Here is an 18,297-nt window from a genome sequence, read left to right on the forward strand (position 1 = left end):
ATTAAATCTGTCCTTATGGAGTTAAGTATATATTAGGTTTCTGCGTTCATCCTACCTAAAGGTGTTATAAGGGAGATTGAGAAACGTTTGAGAGCTTTTATATGGAAGGGCACAACGACCAGTGGATATGCTAAAGTAGCATGGAGGGATGTCTGTAGGCTGGCGTCGGAGGGGGTCAGGGCCTACGAGACATTGCTACTTTAAACCGTGCCTTGATGAGCAAGAAGCTGTGTGATGTTATTCAATGTGATAGAATATCAATCTGGGTAGAATGGTTATATAACGGGTGCTACGTGATAAATCTGTATGGACAGTAACAGACAATGGGGGTTCGTGGGGTTGGAGAAAACTCCTTCGTCACGCCCCTTGCTTCGATCGATGGTGGACTATCAGATTGGTGATGGGAATTTATTTTATCTGTGGCACAATCCATGGCATCACCTTGGTCCCCTTATTGAGAGATTCCCACAGAGTCCATGTCTGCTTGGGCTTCGGATGGCGGACAAGCTCAACAGTGTTATTATGGAGGGGCAATGGCGTTGGCCTCTCAGTATGGACACTCATTATGGACATTGAGTGCTTGGCGATTTTGCATGCATTGCCAATAATTCATGATGAGACAGACTGCATTATTTGGCGATATAAGACGGGACAACCCATAGTTGCATCTCTTTACAGGCTATTGGACCCACCGGGTTCCAAGGTAGGTTGGTATTCACTACTTTCGGGTTCTTTGAAGATCCCCAGGCATAATTTCATCCTATGGCTTGTGATTTTGGGGAAACTATCCACAACTAATAAACCATGGCTATCATACTTAGGCGCATGTATATTATGTGATGAGGGTGCAATGGAGACACATACTCATCTATTCTTTCGATGTCGTTATGTCAGAAGATGCCTGACAGCGATTCGGCGAATTATTTCGGTTTGAATGGCCTAATAGAGAGTGACCACGGGACATGAGTGGGTTGAAGGACATGGAGAGAAAACATATCATTAACTTGGCTTATCGTGTACTCCTTGCTGCTTGCATTTACCACATTTGGAGGGAACGAAATTTGAGATGCTTTGAGCATACGGAGCGACCACCGAGTATCATAGCCACCATCATTATAGAAGATATTAGACAAAGTATTATCAGTGTTAATTTATCTCGTTCTGTTAGTTCGTGTGCGTTATATAGATTATGGTGTATCCCTTGGCCTGTCGAGGGAGAAACCACCAGTTGAGCACTGTTGTACTCTACGATTTTATTTTATTAATAAAACTTACATTTACCCCAAAAAAAATCGTAATTGTTTATTTAGTTCAATAACTAGTGGTAACATAGCATAATTGATTATGTAGAAGTTTTCGATTATGTTGTGGGGAATGCACAATCTAACTTAAATAAATCCTCGTAGGAATTTATTGGTTAGAATTGGGCTTTTCTAGTTCTTAATGCTGTCGGTAAATTAAATCTTGATAATATTCCCAAGGTTGTTTACTGATTAGGGATTTAGTGAATGGACGTTCCTTGACTATCTACAAGGTAAGAAAACGTGAGGTCGTTAGGTCGTACCAATTTACATAACCAATTTATCTATCATGAATAATTGTTATCTTTGCATCTATGATCGACCATGGAATTAAGCATGATCCTATCTTTAACTGGAATACTCTTCTATTATATTTATCTCTTCTAATTTTATTTGCTCTTTAGTTTAATTATTTATTTTTATTCTTCTTCACAATCAAAAATCCCTTAATTATTTTTATTTTTGAAGGAAATAATTTAAAATCAATCCCTGTGGATTCAACCCTACTCACACTTCTACAAAAGTGTTCATAGGAATTAGTTTGGTGGACTCGACACTCATCAAATTTTGGCGCCATTGCCGGGAATTGGTGTTTTTAAATTATTTTATTTTAGTTACTTGATTTTATGCCACGTTCTTCTCATATAGGTGAACTTGAATTTGACCTAGAGATCGAGAAGACCGCTTGTAGACTCTGAAAAGAAACTAAGCAACACAAGGAAGAGGTTTCTACTTCTTCCAAACCAACAGCAGATTCTAAATTAGACGTGCCCACGTCTAGCGACTCTAAGGACGAAGTCAAGGCCCAAAATCTGGAACGGACGATCAAAGAGATGACTTCCCTCGACATAAATCAACAACTACTTTGCATTGAATATCCTAATTTAAATATTAATTTTGAACTTAAATCCGGTCTCATCCACTTACTTCCCACTTTTCTTGGCCTTGCAGGTGAAGACCCACACAAACACCTAAAGGAATTTCATGTGGTGTGTTACGGCATGAGACCTCAAGGAGTCACCGGAGAAAAAGTCAAGCTACGAGCCTTTCCATTCTCATTGGGTGATAAAGCAAAAGTTTGGCTCTACTCCTTACCTTCGGGATCTATTATTAGTTGGAACGAGCACAAGAAATAATTTCTTGAGAACTACTTCCCCACTTCAAGGACTACAAGCATTCATAAGGAAATAAGTGGAATACGTCAATTTTTCGGTGAAAGTTTCTATGAGTATTGGGGGAGATTCAAGCAATTGGTGGAGAGTTTCCCTCATCACCAAATTTCCGACCATCTTCTAATTCAATATTTTTATGAAGGGTTGTTTGAGGAAAATAGAAGCTTGGTAGATGCAGCAAGTGGAGGTGCTTTGTATGACAAAACTCTTACCGAAGCAAGCAAACTAATTGCAACCATGGCGGATAATAATCAACAATTCAGTAGTAGAAATGACAACCCCCCACGAAGGGTAAACGAGGTAAGTACTTCTATTGATGAACGTTTAGATAAACTTACTTCTCTTGTTGAAAAGCTTATAGGGGGAAGCATTCAACAAGTCAAGACTTGTGGGATATGTACATCTTCGGGACATTGCACCGACGCTTGTCCTACACTTCACGAAGAATCAACTGAACATGCTGACGCCGTCGGTGGATTTTTTGGGCAACAACAAAGGAGATATGACCCATTTTCCAATGCCTATAACCCTGGATGGAGAGATCACCCAAATTTGAGGTATGACAGTCAACCTCAAAACTTTCAAAGGGTTCCACACCAACAACCACTACCACTACTTTAAACTAATCCCAATAATGGTATGCCCCTGGAGGATATCATGAAGACACTCGCCTTGAGCACCCAACAATTCCAACAAGAAACTCACAAATTCATTATGTTAGAAAATTGTATTGAAGTCAAACACCTAATCAACACAATCTAAACCTCCCCTAGCTAAGAGAATAAGAGTAAAGGGTAAGAGTAATAATTTAATTTCGAAATTCAAAGATGTAACTTTTGCATTATAAGGTATATGTCTTACATATGTGCATTAGTTATATTCATAAGATATATTCACATATATCATTCTTATTCATTATTTCACTTATGCTTATCACATGCCACATATTGACAAGACAAATCTATGTGATCATAACAGGTGTACCCACCCACCATCAGTGTCATACTTCTTAAAATCCACATATACTAACTCCCTGTATATATATATATATATATTTTAATTTTTTTCCCTCATTAAACTTTCTTCAAATGTTGCAACAATTAATGGATCATCACAAAATTATTGCATGATATGAACAACCAGATCATCATAACAATACATGCTTGAAAATTAAATCTCATATATATAATGATATCTAATAGCAATGAATTGTAGAAGAATTACGAGTATCAAACAATCTTATCACCCAACACAATAACCAAATATCCAACAATAATCCACCGTCATTAGAAAAATAAAAGATGGAAAGCATAATTCACCTCTCCGTGAATTTTCATCACAAGCACGATGCCCTTCTTGACACGCTCCCAAAGCAATGCAACTAACTTCCTGAACTTCACAACCAAAGTCTCCCAAAGATAATATTCCCTATACAAAAACTCCCGCTGGGGTACTTGTCATCATCAACTCCAGAAAAAGAGCTCCCATTATCACCCACCATCTCCCCCTCCCTCCCACCTCCCCTTTCAATCTTCTGATAATCATATGATAATTTCTCATCGCTCTCTGTATCAAAAGCCCGAGTAAAAAAACTTGGGAAAATTTCGGTTCTTGTGGAGGAAAGAATGTGGCTTCAAGTGGAGTAGTATAAGCGAGTAGTGAACTAACAAAAGGGGTGGGCATTTAATCGAACGAGTTAAGTGTTGGTGGATTAAGGTGAAGCGAGACGTAGGAAGTAACTGAGCCATTCCCGAAAAGAAAAAAGAGAGAAAGACGCCCAAAAACCAGAATTCAATTGGTAACCGCTGGCACAAGATATTATGGCAGAGCCCAAAGGATATGAATTACATGGTGCAGAATTGAGCTCCATACCATTTATCTGCTACCTTTGCCCACCCAAGGCAGTTGACATTTACTCCGTTTTTTTAATGTATTTTAAATTGATTTTTTTGTGTTGTGAATTAAGATTTATTTGTTTTTATTTTTTATTTTATTATTTACCATATATTTATCTCTTATTACAAAGTATTTATTCTTCGTCAAAATTCCTCCAAATGGTTGATCGTAGAGTCTTTACCAATGGCAACAACTTCCAATATTATTTTTTTTAGGTAAATATAATATCATTAAATATATAGTACAATCATACAGTACAACAGTGCTCAATGACTGACGTCTCCCTCGATAGGCCAAGGATACGCCAAAGTCTATATAAGGCACAAGAACTAACAGGGCAAGCTAAAAAAGCACTAAGAATCCTCTGTCTAACCTCTTCCACAATGAGTCCAGCAAGTGCGGTCAGTTCTTGCTTAGATTGCTCAAAACGTCTCAAGTTCCGTTCCTTCCAAATATGATATACACATGAAGGCAGTAGCGCACGATAAACCAGATTAATAATGTGTTGCCCTCCCCATTTTCTTTGTAGCCAAATCTATGTCCATTGGCCAGTCTCGATTTGGCTAATTGAAGCGAACAGATCGTCGAATAGCTATAAGGCACCATCGGGTGTAGCGGCATTGGAAGAATAAGTGCCTATGCATCTCATTCACGCCTTCATCACATAGAACACAGGCTCATAGGTAAGAGAACCATGGTTTATCAGCTGTCGAAAGCTTCCCCAGTATAGCAAACCACAAAATAAAATTATGCTTGGGGATCTTGAGGGAACCCAAGAGTAGTAAAGACCAACCTACCTTGGGTCCTGGAGGGACTAGTGACCGGTATAGAGATGTGGATGTAGGACTACCATTTTCATACCGCCAAATAATGCGATCAACATCGCCATGAATCCGAGGCAGTGACTCTAGAATCTCCAACCACTCAATGTAATTAATGAAGGGCCATTGCCATTGCCCCTCTATGATAATGTTATTGAGCTTGGTAAAAATCCCAAGCTCAGGGAGTGGTGATCCATGGGAAAATCTAGCAATGAAGGGCCCAAGATGGTGCCAAGGATCCTGCCAAAGATAGAACGCAGCCCCATTACCAAACCGAAAGTCCACCATCGGCCGAATAAAGGATCGTAGACGAAGTAGTTTCTGCCAACCCCACGAACCCCCACGGTCTAGAACCGCCCAAATAGATGTATTTCGCACCCGCCCATGATAGAGCCACTCCACCCATATAGACGTCCTATCACACCTTATAACGTAACAGAGCTTCTTACACATTAAAGCCCGATTTAAGGTAGCAATGTCTCGTAGCGCTGCCCACCTTCCGAAAAATGGCTTACATACTTCTTGCCATGCTACCTTGGCATAGCCCCTAGTCGTCCCCCTTTCCACAAGAACGCTCGAAGTCGCTTCTCAATCTCCCTTATAACACCTTTAGGCAATAGAAATGCTAAGGCCTAGTAAATGTTTAATACCATAAGGACAAATTTGATGACCTGAATCCTCCCAGCAAGGACAACGCCAAACCTTCCCATCTTTTAATGCGTTGGTCAATTTTTAATAAAAATGGCTGACAATTTGGTATCAGTAATCGAGATGAGAGGAGCGAAAGTCCCAAGTATCTCATCGGTAACTACCCTTCCTATAATCCCAGCATCGCCAACAACTCTTCTCGAATCCCGTGTGCCGAGCGAGAGATAATAAGGTGGCTTTTATGTGCATTAAGCCGTAGACCCGACCAAAATGCGAACATAACTAGGCCCTACTCGAAGACCCCTACAATCCATATAAGCTTTACAAAATAGTAGCAGATCATCTGTAAAACCAAGCTGAAAAAGTCGAGTAGGAGCACATTTCCAATGGAACGAAAAACGCCCATCCTGTTCAATCAACTGTAGGAATAAAAGATGTAACACCTCCATCACAAGAATAAATAGGCAAGGCGACATGGGATCACCTTGCCTCAACCCTCGTGAGCCCGCAAAAAATCCATGGAGTTTTCCATTCAAACCCACCGAGAACATGGGTGTTGATACACATTCTTCTATCCACCAAATAAATTGTGCTGGAAATCCAAACATGTGCAAAACTGCTAGTAGAAAGTCCCATTCCACTGTGTCACAGGCTTTCGGAATCGCCTATACTATGATCAGGAACAAAAGCAGCCTGACAAAGGCTGATTAATTTATCCAACACCCTACTCAACTTTTGACAATAATTTTAGCAATCACTTTATACAGTACGTTACAACATGATATAGGACGAAAATCCGTGATCAATTTAAGGGACTGTACCTTGCGTATAAGTGCCAGCAGCGTGGTGTTGATTTGCTTAAGCATCTTCCCTGTAGCAAAGAAATCCAATATCGCTTCCGTTACTTGAGGACCCAGAATTGGCCAAGTGGCTTTATAAAAGCCCGAGTAAAACCCATTAGGTCCTGGTGCTTTGTCCTCAACAATATCGAACACAAGCTGTTTCACCTCAGCTGCGGTCACCGGTTGGAGGATTATGAGGGTCTCCTCCTCATTGAGCACATGCCTCGCCCATGACCTTAGGTATCAGATATCTATCACTTGCATCCAACTGTCTCCACCTAATAGAGCCTGGTAAAAGGAGACAGACTCATGAATAATCGCTCTTGGCTCTGTGTAGGTAGTCCCATGTTCATCATTGATTTGCAATATCATTCGAACAGGCCGACGTTACACAATCTTGTAAAAGAAGATTCGTGAATATTGATCCCCCCCCTTTTCATCCACTACATCTTTGGTTGCTGCTGTAGCATGATTTGTTCGAGCTTAATCGCATTGGCATACACCAGTCGACAACAATGTTCCAATAGGAGGAACAACTCGTTCCGTCTATCCGTGCTAACTAGAGCAACTTCCAATATTCCTCAGTATTAGTGTGTTTTTTCAAGTGAATAAAAAATATATATTTTTTTGATAATGAGTTAATATTAAATCTGATTTTACTAAAATAAATATTAGCTAATTTCGACAAACACTAAAATATTATTTTACATGATTTTATTAAAATATCTTTCCCATCAATCGGTGTACTTCGTTGACGTTGGTTGGAGCCTTCATGTCTAGAATAGCTTTAATCTTGAGCGGATTTGCCTCGATCCTTTTCTCAGTTACTGTGAATCCCAAGAACCGTCCTCCTCGAACCTCGAATGTGTATGTGTTTATAAGTAAAAAAATTTGCTGAATCTAAACCTTTCATTTTTTTAAAATCTAACGGTTAAAATTAATTAATTAGATCTAACGAGCAATATTAGATAAAAAAGATCCAACGGTCATTAAAATAAGAAATAATATATATTAAATAAGGGTATAACAGTTATTTTATAAAACTTAACACCATTAGTTGGATTTAACGAAGAGGGGGTGATTGAACTGAGTTTTACAAAATACAGGGGGATTTTAGCCTATTTTAAAATAGAAAGGTGTTTTTAGCCTACTTTTTAAAACACATGGGGTTTTATGCGTCTTGTCCTAATTTAAATTCTCTACTTACTAAAAGATCTTTTTAGTTAGAAAATAATTTGGTGATAATTTAATTTGTAAAATACTAAAATATATTGAAAATAATATAAACATTCACTGTATGAGGGGTAATTTTTCCATCTATGGGGGTAAATGTTACATTCATTAGTTTATCGAAAAATGTTACATAAAAAATGATTTGAGAAATAACGTGTATTTAACCACTTATACATATAAAAAAATGTGTATTTAACCATATTTCATATACCTCTTATAAAAAATAAAATACTAAACCCTCCCCAATGATTTTAAAAATATAGCAATATATCCCATCGGCCCTTGTGATGAGATACACGCGACCTATATGAAATTTTTTTCTGATTTTTTATATTAAAATTATTTTAAACCTTAATTTATTAATCATTCAATTTTATATGATATAGATGGACGAATTTTTTAGGACAAATATCAACAATTTCTAAATTATCTATGTTTAACATATGAATGGTTGTGGTCTAAATAAAAATGAATGGCAAGATTTCATTATATTTGAATTGAATGTCTAGTCCAGACTTACCCGCCCGCCCGCCACCCCGCATTGCCGTTCGCCAACGCCTTTCCCCCCATTCTCCAACCGCCCGCGCCCCCTCCCCTTCATCCGTCATTGGTCGCCCGCACCCTTCCCTCTCATTCGCCACTCTCCGCCCTCACAGAGCTCCGTCATTGCCCTTCCCCATAGGCTTCCCGCCTGCCTGAACCCCTCCTCAACCCCCAGCGGGCGCCCACCTGCCTGAACCCTCGACAATTTCATTTTCAATTTCAAATAGAAGCTGGAAAATAAGAGATGGAAGGAAGCAATAGTGAGGCGATATTCGAGTCGTTGAATCTGAGCCCACAGCTCTTCATCAATGAAGTACTCAACATCGTCGACGATCTGCTCGACGAGGCTTTCAATTTCTTTCTCCAGTAAAACCCTCTCCAGTAAAATTTTTTTCCGGTATGCTACTCGGAAATTTATCTACTTTACTAAACTTCCCTCCTTTTTCTTGCTGTTCTGTTTAATTTGTCACAGGGAGGGTTCTACGTTACTGAAAGTTGAGGGGACAGATCGATCTGCCGACCTGAGCAAGGTTTTTTGCTCTCTATTTATGATTGATTTTTGTTACTCGTGATGAATTTGCATTTTTGATTGGCTTTTCAGATTAGGTTTTGTAGGTTTACCTGTTACCATTAATTTCTTGGAGATTCTTGTTTTCAATCAATAGGGTGTGGCTTATATACGGAATCTGGTTCAACTGGCCCTGGACCAGCGAATGCAGAAGTGGGAAGAATATTGTCTTCGATTTTGTTTTCGTGTACCGGAAGGATTTGCACTGCCGAAAGCAGTATGTTTACTAATGCGCGCTTAAACTCTCTCTCTCTCTCTTCTTCTTCTTCTGCTGCTGCTGCTGCTGCTGCTTGTGGGTTAACTCTTTTGGTTATGTTGTCTTTATTAGCTAAAATGTATGAATTTATGTGCATTAGGCCAAAGTTTGAAAAATACCACAAAATGAGGGGAAAAATGATTTTTAAACTTCCATTAACTTTAACCGTTTTATTAACAAAATGACTAAAAAAATCGAAAAAAATTAACATTTTGAGGACCAATACTGCAACATCAAATTGTTTGATTACCAAAAATACATAAGTGGCTATGTTTGAGAACCAATATTTGCTATTTGGTACCACATATTCAATAGATAATGGATCACTTTTGCCACCTCTTCTAGATTTATGTCATTGGGAAATGATAATATTTTTGGAATGAAATTAAAGGATTCATTTTCACTGATAACTTGGAATGTATCCCAAATTCCACTCCCACTTTTTGCACCTGAGTTTTCTTTTCTCTTATGCCAAAGATATTATTATCTATTCATCTTTGTCGCTCTGTTTTAGTCAAGATCATTTACGGAATGATCCAGTTACCTACCATAGGGATTATTTGTTTTTCTTTCTTGTTTGTTTGCCGAACAATCCAGATATGCAATAAATCTACTGAAATTTATGAATATTGTTTTAAACTAAGTGAAGAAATACATGGTTTCTTTGAATACATTCTAAAGTTAGTTGCTGAAAACATTTCAGGTTATGTAAATTTGATGGGTTAAGGAACGTTTTTATTTTTTATATATATATTTTTATTTGAGATGGTTAAGGAACATTTTTATTAAGTGCCTATAAGTTCAAAATTGTTATGAGCATTTTAAATTTATTAACGTATTGCTATGATAGATACTTACTAGAAAACATGCATTTTAGCACCTCACTTTCATAACATGTGCAACTTGCATTGCTCCTATGCCCACAATATACCGTTGCACCTTGCCATTTAAACAACAATGATCTCATAAACTCATGTTTTGCTGCTGCAAGATAAAGAACACTTGATGCATTACTGCATTATCCCTGGTCCTGTCACCCAGACAGCATTTCTTTGCAGAAAACTTCTGCAGAAATTTTAGATTAATCAAGTGTAGTGCCAATATAAGTCTGAGGAGATAGTAGGAATGGAAGTTTTTATCATTTGGGAGCACAAAAGGCTAGGCTACGCAATAGTATAATAGGAGTACGTTGAGACAGACAGGCGTTGATATCTTGGAATTCAAGGTGAAAAACGGTTGCGTTTTGATCCGGTGCTGTTAACTATTCAGCGTACCTCCTGATGCTAAATATTATTATCCCAAGTCTACAACTAGTCGAGGCCATAAAAGATCTGCATTCCCAATTATGAGTGTTCTTTTACTGCATATCAAGGAACAATTTGCTTTTCTTTAGACCTGTGAATTACTTAACTATGTGACTTAAATGAAAAATAAGGTACCCAAAAGCTCTTGCATAATATATGAATATAATTTTCATTTTATTTGGGGTAGTTCAGTTTTTCAATTATCTCTTAGCTTTTATCAATGCTAAAGCAAATAGCATCATTCATTACTCATAATTCATATTTTTCAACTGAAAAATGAAATTATAGCGAGTTTTTATTTGCTTATCTTTTTTGCCAAGGAATTGTATATTGAGTTCCTTCTTAAATATTACATTGTAGAACGAGATGTCTGGAGATGATTTACCAGATATTGATGCTCTCACTGACACAGAGCTCGACACGGAGTTGAACTCTCTGCGTGACAAACTTACTGCGGTAATTTGCTTTCCTTCAGACATAAATTTCCTCAGTTGTTTGCAATAACTTTGCGTGGTCATTTCTTATATTTTCTCCTCATAAAACTTTTAAATTTCTTAAAAAGATAGGAAAAGAATCTGCTGAGCTTGACAGAGAACTTCGTGCACTGGAGAGGCAGTCTTCATTAAGTAATCAGTCTGCGGGGTCTATTGACGAAGCATTGCAGTTATACAAGGAAAATGATGTCCATCAAATGTTCCAAGGTACCTAATTAGATTTTGACTAGTAATAGTGATGAAATTCTTTTTTTAGGTATATTAAGAAATTATGAATACCTTTACTTCTGGGATGAGATTTCTCTCATGTTACTCCTGAAAGACAAGATTAATGAAGAGCCCACGGTGGTCTTTACCCTATCAACTCCCTGTCGGCATTCTCATCTAGGGGTGTAAGGTGAGTCGAGATGGCTCACAAGCTCAATTCCTTGACAAACTGAGCTGGAGTCAACCTCTAGGTGGTTTTTCCAAAAAAAAAATAAAAAAATTCAGAAGCTCAGGAGGCGGATTGCAGGCTTTTCTTAAATTTTGAGTTTGTTTGTACTACTAATATTACTTTAATCTTTGATAATATCAATAGTGGTATATAATAACTATTAATGATATTATCATTCTTACTGACGATAATAATAATAACAGTAATAGGATTATATTTTAATTTAATAATTATATAATACATAAATATGATTATGCTTTTTTTTGGTCATAACAACATTTATAACAAAAAATACTCATGTCAGTGACAGTATGAATATTATACATAAATAATTAGAACAATGCAACTCAAGTTGGTTCCGTTTCAAGTAGTATATTAATATTTTTATGCATGTGTTCAAGCTCAAATATGCTCAACTACAAATGACTGAGCCTGAGCTTGATATTTCTAAATGAGTTCGAGCTCGAGACTTGAGCTTAAAATTTCAAACTCGATGAACTCGAGCTGCACATTCTCAACTCAATCTTGAGCTTGAACGCTACAAATTTTACATTTCAGAAAAGTTCAACTCGAGTTCAACATGTATATCCTTCTATATCCTTTCTCTCCTGTCTTGCATGCATTTTCCTTCTTCTTTCTCCACTATTTTTTTCTTTTTTTATTTCAGTTACATTTTCCTTTTGTTTAAATCTCTCTCTTCTCTCAACTTCTATAATTAATGGATCTTTATTGAGATTTTTTCTGCCAAACTTTTGCCTCCACTTTATATGTCTTTATTAAAATTCCTTGGTATCTATTTTTTTTGGGCAAAAATAGAGTTTGGTTTGCTGACCAGTAGTAATAGACAGGACATGCTTTGATTGTTTGGATGTTTTGCATGCCATAGCAAACTGTCACTCTAGTATTTTCTAGCCAGGAAAACTTTTAATTCTTTTAAATTTCACATATAATTTGATTTATTTCCGCCTATAAACACAATGAGAGCAAAATTATGTGTTATGTGGTGGGGGGATCTTCTCGCTTCAGCCTTTCCACTGCAATCTAAATCTAATGCAACTCCATTTGCAGAACATTAAGTAAGGTACAGTTGTTCCTATCTGGAAGTGGCTTCTATGACGTTGTGTTTTCTTTATCATTCTAAGTCATTTTTTCCTTTTAACTTGTCTCATCACATGTTGTACTTTTTGAGAATTCCTGAGAAAAGTTATACTTACTGATTTACCAGTTCTGGTTTCTCGTTGCTGCACATCCTCAGTTGATAATTGTATTGTTATAGACCGATTGATTTTTAAGTAGATTCTTTATTCCAACAGAGCTGACAACTGTGGCTTCAGAATTTCGTGTAAAGTTGGAGAACCTGAAAAGGAAGAAGATAGAGGAAATTCAGTGTGATAGAACAGATAGGCTACGTGTCAGACATGGTGACCTGCTCAATATGCCTCATGGCAATGGTAACGCTAACGGCAGACTGCAGAACTTATGTCAGATGATTCTGAGGGAGATTAACTAATTTCCTTTGTCAAATGATGGCTTCTGATTTTGTAGGTCCGTTTGGTGCAAAGTTGGAAGAACTTCAGGAGTTTCTGGATGAGATAATGAGATAATAGCATTATACGTCGTAGTTATGTAAGAATTCATCGTTATTGTGGTTTGTTACATAGGAGTTTACCTGAGGATTTAGCATTACTGTTTTCAACTTCATTTGTGTCTATGTTCTTGATTTCTGCCCGAATCATGTCTTTTGGATTGATATTTTATTTGTATTTCAACTCATATATGTGCGTTATATGTATAAAATGTTAATTTTAATTATATAGTTAAAAATAAATTTATATCCATAGTGCTTATGTGACATGAAGGCTAAATTGCATTTTTAATCCAGCATGTTAGGAGGGGTGATATTCTGAAAACACCATTTATGGGGTGGCAATTTAATGACAACAGTTATTTAGTTTTATGCAATTCAAGGACTTCGCCATGGGAGTGGTCAAATTTGGCTGGAGTCAGTTGATGTAGCCAATTTCAGGGTTTTTAAATTGGGGTAAGTGTCATCTAAGATGTTGACATGAAAAAGAAATGGAGGGAAAAATTTCAATTTTCATTTGTAAGTTAGGGGGGTGGCGGCGACCGCGGTCCTATAGCTAATTCCTTGGCAATTATTTTTGGGCAATTTCAATTCTCTGGTGAAAATTAATGTGCATTTCGGAGCAATTGGATTTTAACCCATTTGGTGGAACATTGTTTTGCAAATCCAAGTCAGAAGTTGAAAAAAAAAGAGTTTAGACAATAGAATTACATATTTCGAAACCATTTTTTATTACCATTTCAATAAAAAATGGTAGTAAATGAATCGAGTAATACGCACCATTAAAACTTAGAATCTTAATTGGAATGCAAAACAAACTCTTTATTTTTCTTTAATGCCAGCAACATACACAATCATTTTAAGAGCGTGAAATCTTATTGTAGTTAGGAGGGAAAGTCGTTACATTCAGGGTCTTGTAGTGGCACTGCGGAAACATAATTTTTTTCCTCTTCAATATGCATTCAATTTTGATAGAAAAATTTGAGTAATTTTGGTTGAAAGTTTTTGGGTGGAGTGAAGGATTTTTAGAGATGGCAAGGGAATGTGAATACAGTGGACACGGGACCTGGCTTGGTATTTTTTTATGCCTAGTCCCGCTACAAAACCCGTTGGGGACGTTTGATTCGGTAGACCCAAATTCCTTTTTTATTTTTATTTTTTAAAAAATCAATTGTTCACAAATATAAAAAGAAAGAAAATTTAACATATCAATTACAAATAAAATTATTCTATCACCTAACTCAAATATTCAAATAAAAATAAAATTCTAGTATAAATAAGATTGTTCATAGTAACTTAAACAAATCATAACTCATAATAGTTTTCAAACCCAATTAGGATAATCACGACGTGCTAGGTGAGAGCAGCCATATCAGTTGACCTACGCACAAAACAGAAAGATAAACTCCTCGTAGAAGGTATGAGGGAGCATATGTCATGAATAATGTGTCTAACAGTAGAGAAATCAACCATTGGAGACCATAACTTTTGCACAATTTGGAGACAGTCTCCCTCGAAAATGCAGGTGTCCTACCCAAAATGTCGGCACACAACAAGATCGTGAGGCAGGCCGCTAGCACTTCTTTATGTTCTAGGTATATTATACATGCAAAAAATGCCTTACTCCATGCAACATACCAACTCCAAAGATCTCGTGCAATAGCCCCACGTTAACGCCGTTTTTCTATTTTGAGACTGATGCGTCAAAATTCTCCTTGATCTCCCCACGACAGGGTGCAAGCCACTGAGAGCATAGAGGAGCAGAGGGTTTAACTGTAACAATATTATGAAAGTCGAATAGAAGTTTACCACCACGCCACATAATCATTAGATCGACCATTTGAATTCTCAATAACCAACCTATTCCACCTCCACAAGCTCCAGCAGAGTCTAATGAACATATTGCATTGATCATGATCTCGATCATTCCTTGCATTCTATACCCATTCCTTAGCTTCCTCCCGCCATGTTGCAATCACACCCCATTGAATGTGAGAAAGAACCTATGTTTGTTGAGCAAACAGACATTTGAGAAATATGTGTGGGATGTCTTTGATTAGCCCTCCGCACAATAGGCAATGTGGTTCGATATTACAGCAACAACAACAAAGATTCCATATTGTAGGGAGGACTTGTTTGCAAATATGCAACATGAAGATTTTCACCTTGTGTGGTATCTTCGATTTCCAGATAAACGACCAACTCCCTAAGAATATGCTGCTACGTTCTGGCATGTTCTGAGAGGGGTTTGAGACCAATCTGAGAGCAGGGCAGATAAGTTGGCTTCATGGAAAAAATGCTTTGCTTGTTAAAGTGCCAGATTTGTGGGTTACCTAGGTGTGATTGTCCAGTTGGGATGATTTAATAAGTTTAGCATCTTAAGGATAAAAGAGATAATCCAACAAGTTAGAATTTCAGCCTTCATGTGCCGAGTCCATGTTTGAGATGTGAACATCGTGGAAAATATTTCTTGAAGTGATAGGAAAGTATGTATATGGCCTTCGGAGCCAAGGATAGGAAAGTATGTATGTGATCTTGGGAGCCAAGGATCGGACCACAGATGTAGCTATTTCCTGTATCTCATTTTCCAGTGCAAACTTGCCTCAATAACACCATGGCATCAAGGATGCTTCTCCATATGAACAACATATTAAAAATCCTTTTAGCTTGCAAGAAGTCCCCTAACAAAAAATACCTTATTCGGAAAATACGGCTAAGCAAAATGTTTGCTTGTTTAAGGATCCGCCACCCCCTTCTTTGGCCAACATTGTTAGTTTAAAAGCTTGGAGATTTCGGAAATTCATTCTCCCTTCTTTCTTGCCGTTGCACAATTTGTCCCAAGCAACACAATAAATCTTATTTTTTGGGGAGACATTCTAGAAAAAGTTAGATGAAATACTCTCAGTTTTCTTTAGAAGACTAGTGGGTAGCTTGAAAACACTCATACAGTTGGAGGGAATATCTTGGATATTGGATTCGATTAATATATCCTTACCTCTCTGTGACAAAAGCTTCTCTTTTCAATCTCCAACTTGTTTCCATACACGTCTGGGACTCTACTGAAAACATCTCTTTTATTTTGGCCCACCAAGAAGGGCTAACTTCAATTCAAAGCCCCAAGATGTCTGCAAGTGACTCTCGAACCTCAACTAGAGAGTTTTGGCTGAAGAAGACCGAAGATTTATCAAGATTGATCAACTGGCCCGATGACCTCTCGTATATGATCTCCTGGCCTCCTTTGACACTTCTCAAAAAATAAGGATATTATTTACGAACAAGAGATGCAATAGCCTCGGTGCATTCCGAGCCACTACCACACCACAAATATCTCCCCAGGTTTCTCTATTTTGCAAAAGATAGCTAAGCGCTTCTGCAAACTGAATAAAAGGATATGGAGAGAGAGGGTTCCCTTGATGGATTCCCCTCTTCGGGCAAAGGAAACCGAACTGTGAACCATTGAGCATGAAGGAATGTTTTCAACACAATGCATAATCAAAGAGACGACTTGACAATAAAACCCTAACCTAGATAACATACCCTTAAGAAACTTTTCACTCAATTCTGTCATATGCTTTACTTATATCTAACTTAATAGCCATGTGACCCTCATGACCCCCTCTCCTAAACCTAAGAAAGCGGTTCAACTTGAAAGCTAATGAATCTAATTGCTTTAAAGGGCTAAGTCCCAAAATTCAATTAATCTAATTATTAAATTTTGAACGATCCATTCAATGGATGATTCCTCATAAATGATCCGTTCGTTTATGTTTTCAGGAATTAATTTAATTTAATTAAATTAATCCACCTCTTTCATAATTAATTTTAAATTAATTCTATTATTTTTTATGATTTGTGTGCAACTTTTTAAGTTTACTCTCAACTAGACTTTTGGACATTTGACCAATGCAATTAATTAAATATAATTTAATTAATTATTTTTAATTATTCCATGATAAAAAATGCTAGCTACCATGGGTGGGCGTCTAGCAACAGTTCATGGTATTAGAGACAAGGTGATGTTGGCGTGAACATTTAGGCTCCAAGTTCTATATAGGTACGGTCCTCCTGTTAATCATCTCCTGACTTTAGTTTAGGGCATAGAATTGGGCATCGGTTCCCATCCTTGACTAGATATCTATGCTTCATATTCGAGATACGTTTACTCAACTGATCGACGTAAGAAATCGCTTCCCACTCAATCAAGCACTACTGACAGGGGACAGATTCTTTCTTGAAATCACCATTCTCGCTACGTGCTCCAATTGCACTGGACAAGAATTATAATAACCATACCTCATGATGCAGTCACCTCTCACCAAATCCATGTACAATCTTCATATGTATGAGATTGCCATAATTCCTTAAGATTGAGAACTAATTCCATACTACCAAAATTGAGAATTCCAGTCATATCGACAAAGTTTCAAGGCTTTCATACAACAATTCTCTTGAGCTAGTTCAGTGAATCGGCTATCTTGCCAACCAACCCACTAAAATTTCATAGACGACCCGTGTCTCTTGTTGATGAAACACGACACAACAATACTTATTGCAAGTCCCTATTGTACTCTTGAGGTCCTCGACTTGGAACGTTTCAGATGATCCCTCAAAAGTTGGTCTCATAGCTGCTAACCTATACTCAACCCAACTCAATGGGTTTAACCATTTGATCTGTGGGCATTTTTTGTGATACTGAAATGCCATTCAATGCTAAGTAGTAAGCACAACAAACACTTAAACCGTTGATGAATATTTACTTTATTCATAATGATAATATTATTTTGATAAAGATTGACAAAAAATTCTCAAAATCGCCCATCTAATTGACTTTCTGGTAAAAATATTCTAACAGGGGCTAAGGCCTGCTCAAAATATGGCTTTGAGGAAGGCTCGTTAGGTGCATCTGCATCCATAACTACGGGCACATTGGCAGGCTAGGGGGTTTGCACCTCCTACATGACGGCCCTTAGAATGTGTCCAAATTTTCATCTAAAAATTACTTACTGGCTATATCATACAATAACTTAAAAGTTTCAGTGAGAAGAGATAAGAGACGGGCAACTCTGTTACTTGAATCTATAGGAGATGACTTGAAAATAGGTGGATAAGGGGCTATTGCGAAAGGATTTGGAGCACTATCTAGGATTGCCTCGAAATTTAGAAATGTGAACTCTGTTCCTAGATAAGGATACCCATAC

At 37.4% G+C, this 18,297-nt stretch overlaps 1 protein-coding gene across 1 annotated transcript; it reads left to right on the forward strand.

The window, feature by feature from the left end:
- The first annotated feature begins 8,401 nt into the window (after window positions 1-8,401).
- MIS12 (minichromosome instability 12 (mis12)-like protein) lies at window positions 8,402-13,326 on the forward strand. Its single transcript, XM_011098636.3, has 7 exons — window positions 8,402-8,822; window positions 8,929-8,986; window positions 9,122-9,241; window positions 10,945-11,040; window positions 11,147-11,285; window positions 12,828-12,965; window positions 13,060-13,326. Exons 1-7 carry the CDS (start codon window positions 8,701-8,703, stop codon window positions 13,116-13,118), a joined length of 732 nt encoding a protein of 243 aa, XP_011096938.1. The 5' UTR covers window positions 8,402-8,700; the 3' UTR covers window positions 13,119-13,326.
- Window positions 13,327-18,297: the final 4,971 nt, after the last annotated feature.

Source organism: Sesamum indicum, linkage group LG13 (assembly GCF_026168435.1).
Source record: "Sesamum indicum cultivar Baizhima isolate 11 linkage group LG13, ASM2616843v1, whole genome shotgun sequence".
Classification (NCBI taxonomy): domain Eukaryota; kingdom Viridiplantae; phylum Streptophyta; class Magnoliopsida; order Lamiales; family Pedaliaceae; genus Sesamum; species Sesamum indicum.

Excerpts from the sequence above, each read along its gene's own strand:
- MIS12 (XM_011098636.3), top strand. The coding sequence starts at position 8,701 with ATGGAAGGAAGCAATAGTGAGGCGATATTCGAGTCGTTGAATCTGAGC. Across the intron at positions 8,823-8,928 it reads GCTTTCAATTTCTTTCTCCA|GGAGGGTTCTACGTTACTGA; the intron begins GTAAAACCCTCT and ends AATTTGTCACAG. Across the intron at positions 11,286-12,827 it reads TGTCCATCAAATGTTCCAAG|AGCTGACAACTGTGGCTTCA; the intron begins GTACCTAATTAG and ends TTATTCCAACAG.